At 45.6% G+C, this 12,004-nt stretch overlaps 1 protein-coding gene across 1 annotated transcript; it reads right to left on the bottom strand.

Moving 5' to 3' along the window:
- Positions 1-1,939: 1,939 nt before the first annotated feature.
- On the bottom strand, positions 1,940-11,661 carry LOC149318650 (homeobox protein Nkx-6.2-like). The gene is made up of 4 exons (XM_089508343.1): positions 11,115-11,661; positions 10,766-10,779; positions 9,660-9,896; positions 1,940-2,269 (listed from the first exon to the last, which is right to left on the bottom strand). The coding sequence occupies exons 1-4, from the start codon at positions 11,659-11,661 to the stop codon at positions 1,940-1,942; spliced, it is 1,128 nt and encodes a 375-aa protein (XP_089364469.1).
- Positions 11,662-12,004: the final 343 nt, after the last annotated feature.

Consider the following 12,004-nt stretch of genomic DNA (forward strand, 5'->3'; position numbering starts at 1 on the left):
GCTGGGCCTTTGCTTCCAGTGGGACCCAGCCAGTGCTTCTAAATTTGGGGCTGAACTGGGAAGGCAATTCCACCAAGGCTAAGGCTGGCTGCCATTCAAAGCACAGTTCCTACAAAGGCATCCCACTAAACTCAGTGAGGTTTACATGGGAGTAAATATAGCTTGCACTTAGGTTAGAGGAGCAGCAGGTTGCTCAGGAAAGTGACTTTTCCAGACTACAACGCTCAGCATCCCTCAGATAGGGTGAGGGATACTCCTTGGAGGAATCTGGGAATCCCTCAAAGTAACCCAAAGTAGGCCTTCAAAGTAACTTTTCCAAAGATTGGATGCAGCCTAAGGTTAGCCATGTAAAGACTTTTTGGCCTCATTCCCATTTACAAAAAAGTGGTTCCATGGATCGATTCAAGAGCGGAGCATGGTTCCCACTATATTTGCCCCCAATTGAATTTTTTCCCTGTAAAATAACCCACTTGTGGTTCACATTCACAAATGAACTGGTTCAAAATGGGCCCACTCCAGCCGGCTGAAGGGCAAATTTAAATCGATTTTGATCTGCATCTGGTTCACGCTTGAGCAGAATCAATTTATCCAAAAAGATGTGGAAAACATCAGTGTCAAAAAGACGCAGGTTAAATGCATCTGGCATGTGGCCCCTCTCTCCAAATTGATTCAGCAAAGCGATTCAAGTGGGAACCAGGGTCATTGGAACCAGTTCAAACCGATTTGCGATCCAGTTTAAAAGGTAGTGGTAATCGGGCCCTTGTAGCACCTTTGAGATTAAATGAAAGAATGAAGTTGGCAGCATAAGGTTTCCTAGACTTAAATCTACTTCCTCAGGTGCATTAGGCGCATGACTTAGATGCACCTCAGATGCATTAGTGAGATGCATTAAGACATCTTCCTCAGAGGCAAGGTTAGCCATGGTTACTCAAAAGCAAACCCCAAAGGGGTGCCTCTCAAGGAAGCCAGAAGAGGACAGTTTAGCTGAAATAGAGTAATCCCTTTTATTCCCAGATCAATCCAGTCCTTAACACTTCAGTCCTGAGATCCTAAAGAAGTTCAGCGTCTTCCCTTCAAAGATATAACAAAATCATGTTATTTAGTCTGTAGAATCATTATCTAGAGAGAGATCTAGTAGCACCTTTGAGACAAGAAGTTGGCAGCAGGAATGCATCTGAGGAAAGAGGTTGAAGTCTAGGGAATCTTGTGCCGCCAACTTCTTTCTTTCACTTGGTCTCAAGGTCTTCCCTTGAGTGTATGCAAAAGTGCCAAGTCCAAGAGAGTTGGATCCCTAAACTAGGCCCCACTGAAAGCAAAGGGAGGTACCTTCAAGTCAGGGATGCTCAGGGCCTTAGTTTAGGATTCCTCAAAGGCCTGGATGCCCCCTGGATCCTGGGGGGCTGGGGATGAAAGGGGGGCTTTTTAAGAGGAGGAAAGGATGGGGGTGAGGAAACACAAAAGGAGCCAACTCAGGAAAGTTACCAACTAAAATAAAGTCCTTTTCTTTTCTTTGGAGGGCCCTCCCCACTGCCCCCCTTTTCTGCGTGTGCTGCGTGGCCTGGGCTGGGGCTCCATCGGGTCCATAATTTAGGATGATTCCTCTGTAAAAATATATAGATATATATATATAGATATATATACACAGACATACAGACAGACATAGAGCTTTCTTTCCTGCCTTGTCTGGGCTGCTACTCCTGGTAGTAGAACCCTAGAAGGGTTGGAGGAGGCCCCAGAAGGGCCCTGGTCCAGCCCAGCCCCATCCTGCCATGCAGGAACTCTCCGTCAAAGCATCCCTCTCTATGGCCTCTGCCTGAAGGAGAGCGAGATCCCCTGCTGCTTGTCCGGGGGAAGGGGCCCAGGGCTGGAGGGGGGAGGGCCTGGGGGAGAGGGAGAGGATGCTGCTGCTGCTGCTGCTGCTGGAGGGGGCCATCCGGAGTCAGGAGGGGTGGGAGAGGTGGCTGGAGGGGGCGCTGCTGAGCAAAGACAACGTCGGGGGCCCAGAGCAAGAGGAGCCCGAGGAGGAGGCCGCCGCCGCTGCCGCTGCCGCCGCCGCCTTGTGCTTCTTGAGGAGGCGGGCGATCTTCTCGTCGTCGGAGTTGGGGTCCAGGGGCTTGTTGTACTCGTCGTCGTCCTCCTCCTCCTCCTCCTCTTCGTTCCCGGAGCTCTCCTTCAGCTTCTCCGTCTCCGAGTCGTGCTTCTTCTTGGCCGAGGCCATCTCCGCCGCGTGACGCTTCCGCCACTTGGTCCGACGGTTCTGGAACCACACCTGCACACAAACACACACAAACACAAACACACAACTGCGTTGCTAGTTTCCTTCTGGCACTTTCATTTTCAGTTCTTTCTTTTCTTTTTAATATGTCGCCTTTCTCCCAGAAAAGGGACCCCAGGCGGCTCACAAACATTTTGTAAAAACATTTTTTAAAATTGATTTCTCTTTGGAGTTTTTTTCATGCTTCCTTCTCCCGGAAAGAGGAGCGGTATCAAAACTGCAGGGGGGGGTTATTCATTTCTATCCCCCCCCTTTTTTTTTTTAATGCCGTCTTTCTCACAGAAAGGGACCCCAGGCGGCTCACAGGCTTAAACCTTTTATTATTATTATTATTATTATTATTATTATTATTATTATTATTATTATTGATTTCCTTCACTTTTTTAAAAATGCCTCCTCTCTCCCAGAAAGGAAAACAGTATCAAAACCGGGCGCATGTTTATGGATTTCTTTCTTTTCTTTTCTTTTATGTCGCCTTTCTTCCAGAAAGGGACCCCAGGCGACTCATAATTTTAAACATTATAGATAGATAGATAGATAGATAGATAGATAGATAGATAGATAGATTTCCTTCTTTTTTTATGCTGCCTCTCTCCCAGAAAGGAAAACAGTATCAAAACCGCATACATTTTTATGAATTTCTTTTCTATGTCGTCTTTCTTCCAGAAAGGGACCCCAGGAGGCTCACACGTTAAAAACATTGAAACAAACACACACACACAAACAAACATACAATTGAAATGTAAAACAGTTTTTAAAAACCGTCTGAAAACAGCATAAAAATCGCATACAAGTCTTCGTCCTTGTTGCGGCGGTGTGCCTTCAAAGTCGTTTCCGACTTACTTCGTTCATTCATCTCATCTGTATGCCGCCTTTCTCCCAGAAAGGGAGAACCCAAGGCGGCTTACAGGTTAAAAACATTTCATTTATGTATTTATTTATTAATCTCACTTGTATGCTGCCTTTCTCCTAGAAGGGAGGAACCCAAGGCGGCTCACAGGTGAACAGCACTTTAAAACACACACAGCAACAACAACTAAAAATATAAAACAGCCAAAAAATAGTCTGAAAAAAGAATTTAAAAACGACATCCAAATACCTGTTGTTGTTGTTGTTGTTGATGTTGTTGTTGTGTGCCTTCAAATGGGAAATCTATGCTGGGGTTTTCTTGGCAAGTTTGTTTTTCAGAAGGCTTGTTTGTTTGTTTGTTTGTTTGTTTGCTTGCCCTGGCTTCCCTCTGAGGCTGAGAGAGTGTGGCTTGGCTAAGGTCACCCCTTCTTAGTGGGTGTTTATGGCTGAACCTGGGTTCGAATCCTGGTCTCCAGAGTTGCAGTAGTCCCTCACTGAAACCAGTAGGCCAGGCTAAAGGTTCAGTGGTAAGAGCCATGCGCAAAGGGATGCCCCTGAGGAAGAAGGCAGGCTCAGGTCTAGAGGGGTCCCAACTTCTTTCTTTCAGTCTGAAAAGTGCTGCAAGATCCCTTTTTGTAGACTGGTTTCCCAGGCTTTGAAACCCGGTGATTCTGGGTGAGTCACACTCTCTCAGCCTCAGAGGAAGGCAATTGAAGGTGCACACAACAACAACAACAACAACTCTGAAGACAGATAGACAAGAGAACCAAAAGGGGGAATTAATTCAGGGCAACTAGGCCAGGCTAAGTGCAAAGGAGGACTAAGGCATTACAAAAATAGAGGGCATTCCAGAAAAATGGAGGACAAGACCCCATTAATATATATATATATATGAATAGAAATATTAAATTTCTGGCCTCCTCCCTGCAAGTAAAAAAGTTGTTTTACTGAGGTGAGCTTTTTAACGAATAGTCCTGGCAGATGAGGGGCATGGTTTTAGTTATGTGTTAACTTTTTGTACGTTTTGATGCCAGTTTTATACTGTTTTATACTGATTTTAACTCTTCTCTGAAGATGCCAGACGCAGGAATCAGCTCTTCCAGAACAAGGCCACAGAGTCCAAGAGACCCACAAAAACGATGATCTTAACGGAGGCTTTTAAAGCGCTGTCCATCTTGTCAGCCTCCTTGGCTCCTGTCTTCCAAGTGAAACAAATGAACAACAGAATGAATCAATACAAAACTTGATGCTTCTTCATCCTGCTCCAAATGGAAGACCAAGCTGAGTATCTCCCCAAAATTACAAATCCCAGGATTCCACAGGAGGGAGCCATGATAGTTAAAGCTGGTGTCAAGCTGCTTTTGCTTCTGCAGTGCGGATGGCCTCCCCACCCAGACTACAAATCCCAGGATTCCACAGGACGGAGCCATGGCAGTCAAAAGTGGTGTCAAGCTGCTTGGTGTCTTCAGTGTGGAAGAGCTGATGGGTTTATAGTCTCTTAACTGCATCCACAGTGTGCCCCACAACAAACTCCAATTCCCAGAATTCCATAGCAGCCTTGAGCCAGACAAAGAGTTAAAGCGGTGCCAAACCCGGTTATTTCTCCAGTGTGGATGCAGCCCCACAACTTATCCCACACAAAACAAAGCCCACTGGGGTGACCTTGGGAGAGTCACACTCTCTCAGCCTCAAGGGATGGCCATGGCAAACCCTCCCTGAAGGAACTTGCCAAGGAAAAGCCCAGGATAGGGCCGTCTCCAGGAGTCAGAAACGACCTGAAGGCACACAACAACAACAACAACAACAACAACAACAACAACAGGCTTGACACAGGAACCTATTATGAAGCCCAGATCCTTGAAAAAAACTTTAAAAGTCAAATCAAAGGTACCTTAGATCCCCATCTTAAAGGCAGTACCAGATGCTGCCTGATCTTGGAGGCTAAGAAGGGCCAGCCCAGGTCAGCGCTTGGATGGGAGACCGCCAAGGAACCCCAGTTGGCTGTGTAGGCTCTGCTTCAGAGGAAGGGGCTGGGCATCCCTTGCCAAAGAAAACCCCATGAAATGGATCAGAGCGGACACAAGGCTGACCGGGGCTGCGTCCACACTGGAGAAATGACCCGGTTTGGCACCGCTTTAACTCTTTTCTGGCTCGAGGCTGCTATGGAATTCTGGGAGTTGGAGTTCACTTTGATTTCAGCCGGTTAGAAAACCTCAGCTTTACGAACTTTATAGTCAACTTTATAACCAACTTTTCCGTAATCCGCCTTGATTCCCTCGGGAAGAGGCGGAATATAGATTTATTATTATTATTATTATTATTTTTTCAAACGCTTTTCTTTGGTCACGTCCTCTATTTTTCTGGGAGGTCCTCTATTTCGCAGTGCCTGCTCCTCCTCCTTTGCAGTGAAGACAGATCTGGTCAACCTTTTTTCCCTCTTTGTTTTTCCTCTTCTTTTCTTTGTTTTCCCCTCTTCTCCTTCCCATCTAAATCGAATAACGGGACTTATCCCGTTCACATCCGTTACCATTAATGTCCAAGTAACGTGTGACTCCCGTCGTCGTTACACTTGAGTTACATTTGGGGCGTCCTTGAAACCTTGCATGAAAGATTTGCATGAAAAGGAATGGAGAAATTTATAACTGAGACCCAGATTTATCCCTCCACATTTTTTATCATGACTAACTTCAGCCCCATTGATGCCAATGGGTCTACTCTAAGTATTAATTCGGGTTTGTTACTCATGAAGAAGGAAGATTGACACCAAAGGAGCTTATTCCGGAGTAAATGTCTAAATGGGGTCTCAACAAAATCAAAGTGTTGCACAGAAAGGGATTCACTGGATCTCATCCAAAGCATTGCTTTCTTTTGCATCTGAACAGTATGTATGTGTATGTGTGTATGTATGTATGTATGTACATATATATATCACATCACAGAATATTTTTTCCTGTCTTCACAATCGACTGGAAAGCGGATCAGAAACACAACCCACTCCTACATGGCATGATAAATAATAATAATAATAATAATAATAATAATAGATAAAACTTTTATTTTTATCCCCTTTTTCTGTAATAAAACGATCAAAACGGCAAACAACAAGTTAAAGCATCCATGTACATTAATATAATATAATATTATATCTCAACAACCCCCCCTAAAAAAAAGAATTAACTTTATTTTTATTTTATTTTTATGAAATAAAGTATATATTTTTTTAAAAACAATTAATTCGTTATTGCAATCTCCCAGATCTATTATTTAGCTATTTATTTATTTGTAGTAGTATTTTAAAAAGATCTAGGAAAAACATCATCGTCATCGTCGTCGTCATTATAAAAAAAATAGATCTGGGAGACTGCAATAACGAATTGCAATTAATTAACTATTTCAATCTCCCAGATCTATTTTAGCAACAACAAAAACAACATATTTATTATTAGTAGTATTTTTTAAAGACCTGGGATAATCCTCATCACCATCATCATTATAAAAATAGATCTGGGAGATTGCAATGACGAATGAATGGGGTTTTTATAAAATTATTATTATTATTATTATTATTATTATTATTATTTCCTACCCACCTCTTATCACTGATCGAGGCGGAGGACGACAACGATTAATAAACAGCACACAACAATTGTATTAATTAACCTTATTAATTATTACAACCTTATTAATTAACCTCGCCACTTGGGTTTTCTGTAGACAGATTCGGAGCGACCTTAAATAAAACGCAGAGCGCAACAGATCTCTTTGGGCTCTATAGAGAAATGTATAGAGAAATGTTGTTCAATTAGCGATTTTTAAGTCTCCTTCATTTCTTTTTTGGTTTGTTGAAACGTTCCTCATTTTCATAGGGAAGGAATTAAGGATGGCAAAACCCGACAATATTAAAAATTACAATTTCTTCTCAATCTTCACATCTATTTCCATCTTCTCTTAATGGTGCGATTAATGAACAGCAATTCGAGAAATTTAAGCGGCAAAAAAGATTCTTTGTTGGCAAATAAGTCCATTCAATAGTGGATTTATTTATTTCGGATCGGGCTTCTTAATCTTTTTGATACCCGGGAGAATACAGTCATATCAAGGAAAGTGTTTAAGGGTTGAGAAGTTATAATTCAGATATATAGTTTCCATTTGTTTGCTACATTCTCGGTTAAGTTTTCATCGTCGTCGAGGATTGCAATTAATTCATTCAATTTAAATCTTATCCTGGAAAAAGCAAAATCTTAAAAAGGCAAAACTTCTACCTCTCTACTCAGAACTATTTAAGTCTGGTTCACTTTTAAGTTTCTTCCCTTTACAAGTGAGTCTCTACTCACTTGTAAAGGGAAGACACTTCATTTAAGTGAACCAGACTTAAATCGTTTTCCAAATCCGAGTAAATCCCTTGGCTTTTGGGGGGAAAGGAAAGGAAGATGATGATGATGATGAAAAATAAAAAGGGGAATGCCATAAACAAATAGAGCCAATAGATCTTAATTATAACCGCCTTGCTTCTCATCCTTAAACACTTTCCATTATTATTATTATTATTATTATTATTATTATTATTATTATTATTATTTCTGACCCTTCTCCCCCCATGGATCCACTCAGACTTCCAAAAGTTTGGGCTGCAGTCCTATACTCACTTGAAAAAAAAGAGCAAGAGCCTTATTTAAGTGGACCAGACTTACGCTGCCGCCACACTGCAAAACTAATGCGGTTTGAAACTGCGTTAACAGCCAGGCTTCCATTCGAAAGGGATTTGAAGTTTGCTGTGGCGCCGGAGTACACAGACAAAGGAGGCTAAACGTCTCATAAAACTACAAATCCCAGAATTCCATAGAATTGAGCCATGGCAGTTAAAGCAGGGGTCAAACTGCGTTAATTCCGAAGCGCAGATGCAGCCATAATCCAGCGCTTAAAACCACTCTGCCACGCTGCTTTTTGTTTTAAAACGTTTTCAGTATTGCTAAAAGTTTGATTCCGTTTTAATGCCTATCTTTTGTAATTTTTAAAACTATGTTGTATTTGTTTTGACAGCTCACACAACAACAACAAACCCCACGATTCTATGGCATTGAGCCATGGCATTTAAAGCGGGGTCAAACTGCATTGATTGTGCAGTGCAGCTGCAGCCTTAGTCCTGAGTAACGAAGTCGAGGCTCGTTTCCTTCCAAGAAAAGCTACTATTTTGCACTTTCACTCAGGAGTGGCTACTCATAAGTAAAGGCTCACAGGATCGGGCCGCTAAATCCCACTAAAAGGAGCATAACTCCGATCAAACATGACTAAATTCGCCCGATCCATAATCCATAATCCATAATATATATTTTCCCTCCCTTCCCTTCCAGCAAATCAGAGGAAATACTTTTCTGTTACATTAACAACCACTTTCAGAGATATGGAAAATATCATTATATATATATATATATATATATACACACACACACAGAGTTCTTCATATCCCAAGTTAGGAAAAGCTGAAAATACTCCTATAAATACTAAACCCGTGCTCAAAGTGGAGGACCTTTGGGCATTCCTCTTGGGCAGAAGGCTGAAATGGAGGACAAGTCCTGGAAAAGGAGGACGACCTCTGATCGCCCTCTCTAAACTCCAAAACAGACTGGAGAAACAATCCATCCTGGCTCAGTGCTAGGGAATCCTGGGAATTATAGTTTATTTTGGCCCCAGAGCTTTCTGACAGAGAAGGCTAAATGTCTGATTGAAAAAAGACTTCCCAGAATTCCCTAGCATAGAGCCAGGGCAGTTAAAGCGGTGGATTCAAACTCAGACCTTTCGTATCCAAGGCAGAGCAGGGTGCTTTTGAAGGATCCGGTGGAGTTTTTTAAGTTAGATTTTTAACTCTGATCTATATTTGTATGAGATTTTCCGTCATACGCTGTGCCCATGTTTTAAATTGTTTTGAATGTTGACGTTTTGTCTGTGTGAGCCGCCTTGGGTCCCTCTGAGAAGAAAGGCGACATACAAATGAAGCAAAATAAAATAAATCGTAGACTCATAGAAGGGCCTGATCCAGTCCAGCCCCCTTCTGCCCTGCAGGAACTCTCCATCAAAGCCTCCCCATCGACAGATGGCCATCCAGCCTCTGCTTAAAGACCTCCAAGGAGGGAGGCTCCACCACCCTCTCAGGAAGTTTGTATAGAATATAAACATACATAAACACACTGGATTATTTGAACATCTCCCTATTGCCGCATGGAGGAGGAGGAGGAGGAGGAGGAGGAACCTGCCTGCAAAAGAGGCATCATCCCCATCATCAATCTCATCTTTACTAAGGTCTGAAACCACAAAATGCAGGCCTCTGACTAACATCTCCAATCGTTCTCCCCCCACCTGTTTGATTTGCTTGATGAAGAAGAAGCCCCTGGAGCTTGGAAAGCTTGCAACAAGTATATGGAGCAGGTCGTTTGCCCAATAAAAGGTCTGGCTGGTGGCTTGCGTGTTGGCTTTGTAAAGGGCTGGGGACCCAGTGTAGCCTGGTAGTTAGCTGTCCTTGCTCTGCCCGGCTGCTTACCTTGACTTGGCTCTCGGTCATGCCCAGGGAGTAGGCCAGGCGGGCTCTTTCGGGGCCGGCCAGGTACTTGGTTTGCTCGAAGGTCTTCTCCAAGGCGAAGATCTGCTGCCCCGAGAAAGTGGGTCGCGAGTGCTTCTTCTTGCCGTCTTTGTCCAGAACCATCCCGGCCTGGGCTGCGGAAAGGAGGAGCAGGAGCAGGAGGAGGAGGAGGAAGGGGTTAAGGAAGTGAAGAAGCCTCTCGCAATCCTCCTCCACTGCGGCAGAAACAGTCCAGTCTGAGACCGCTTCAGCTGCCCTGGCTCAGTGCGAGGGAATTCCTAGTTTACGGTGGCACCGAGAAGGCTACATGTCTCCCAAAACTACACATCCCAGGATTCCCCAGCACTTCAAGAGGTCTCAAACCGGATTGTTTCTGCAGTGTGTCTTTTGGACCTAAAGCGTAGCAGTTTGCGACTTCTGGCGGGTCGGAAAGCAAGGGCTTTCCTTGGCAAGATTTCCTCTGAGGCTGAGAGAGTGTGACTTGACCAAGTTTAAAGTAGGCAATAGGGGTTGATATTATTATTATTATTATTATTATTATTATTGAAACCGGTGGATTTCAAGAGGCGCTCTCTCAGGCTGGGCGCCTCTTGAGATCATAAGAGGGGAGAGGATCCCAGAGCATGGGCAGAGTGCTCTTCCCGCTTGCCACCCAAATGGAGGATTACAGCGCAGAGTAAAACTATTTGGGGGGTTAAGAAATAAGGGAAGGGGGAGGGACATCGTCCATTTTGCTCGTCGCTTCTCTGTCGGGAAGGATAGCGAGTTGAGGAGCAGTTCAATCAAGTGATTCCCGAAAGGAAGAGAGAAATAAGAGAGAGAGAGAGAGAGAGAGCAAGGTGTAATGGTTTGAACTATGTAATGGAGACCAGGGTTTGGATCCCGACTGGGCCATATAAAAACCCACCGGTTGATCTGGAGCAAGTCACACTCTCTCAGCCTCAGAGGATGGCAAGGGCAAACCCAGCCCTGAAGAGACGTGCCATCATCTATCTATCTATCTATCTATCTGCGGTCGGGTTCTCTTAGGGCCGTCAGAAGTCGCAAACGAGTTGAAGGCACACAACAACAACAGCAGCAACTACAAATAAAACGTGTTTTGTGTATTTATTTATTACTTGGAGGGGGAATATTTCATGAACCTCAATCGCTTCTCCTTCGGAACCGAGGAAGTCGACGGTTCAAGAAAGTGACTCCTTCCTTCGAAGAAAGACACAACAGAGAGAAAGAGAAAGAGAAAGAAGGGCTCCCTTCTATACAGGAAAGTTTGCTTCCCGGACTTGGACTCTCTGTCTGGCTCTTTGCTATGGAATTCTGGGAGTTGGAGTTTGTTGTGGGGCCCCAGAATTGCATAGCAAAGAGCCAAGGAAGTGAGAGCGGGTCCAAAGCGGGTCCTGTCTGCAGTGTGTCCCTTACCTGCGGGGCAGGCGATGCGTGGGTCCCTCCAGGGGGGTCCCTGCATGACTCCCGGCCAGAAGATGGGGGCCCTCCCGGGGAGCTCGGCCAAGGGCTTCGGGTACCGAGAGGCTGCCGCTGCGGCTGCTGCTGCGGCGGCGGCGGCGGCGGCGGGGTTGAAGTACATGCCTGCGATGCCGTTGAGGGCGTTGATCCTCTGGGGGAGGCCCGGGAGGAGCCCCGCGGCCGAGATGGGTCTTCCCAGGATGTCGCTGATGCCGTGGGGGGTCCCCAGGGGGAAGTGGGCGCCCAGCGGAGGCAGCAGCGAGGCCGAGGCCGAGGAGGCGTGGGGGTGGCCCCCCTTGAAGGCCGGGGGGCTGGGGGCCAGCGAGGCGTAGGAGGGGAAGCCCCCCAAGGGCCCCTTCATCTCGGCCAGGCTGTGCAGGGCGGCCAGCGGGGCGCTGCTGATGCTGCTGCTGCCGCTGCCGGGGCTGGCGCTGCTGCTACTCAAGAGGAAGCCTCCCGGCGGAGCGGGGCCCTTAGCCTCCATCGGCCCCGCCGCCAACATCCGCCCCGATCCCAGGCATCCAGGGCAGGAGAAGGAGAGAGCCAAGAGCAGGAAGGGAAGGAGAAGGAGGGGAGAGGAGGAAAAGAGAGAGGAGGAAGAGGAAAAAGAAGGGGCAGGAGGAGGGAGAGAAGCGGAAGAAGAGGAAAGGGAAGAAGGAGAGGGAGAGGAAGAAAAGACGAAGGAAAAGAGGAGGAGGAAGAAGAAGAAGAAGAGATGGAAGAGGAGGGAAACAGGCGGAGAGAAAGAAGAAGGAGTAGAACTAGGAGGAAGAAGGAGGAAGAGGAGGCGGAGTAGAGAAGAGGAGGAAGGCCAGGAGGAGGAGAGCCAGAGGCGGGAGTCCTTG

This window comes from Sceloporus occidentalis, unplaced genomic scaffold (assembly GCF_023333645.1).
Source record: "Sceloporus occidentalis isolate IW3139 unplaced genomic scaffold, rSceOcc1.0.p SCAF_2, whole genome shotgun sequence".
Lineage (NCBI taxonomy): Eukaryota > Metazoa > Chordata > Lepidosauria > Squamata > Phrynosomatidae > Sceloporus > Sceloporus occidentalis.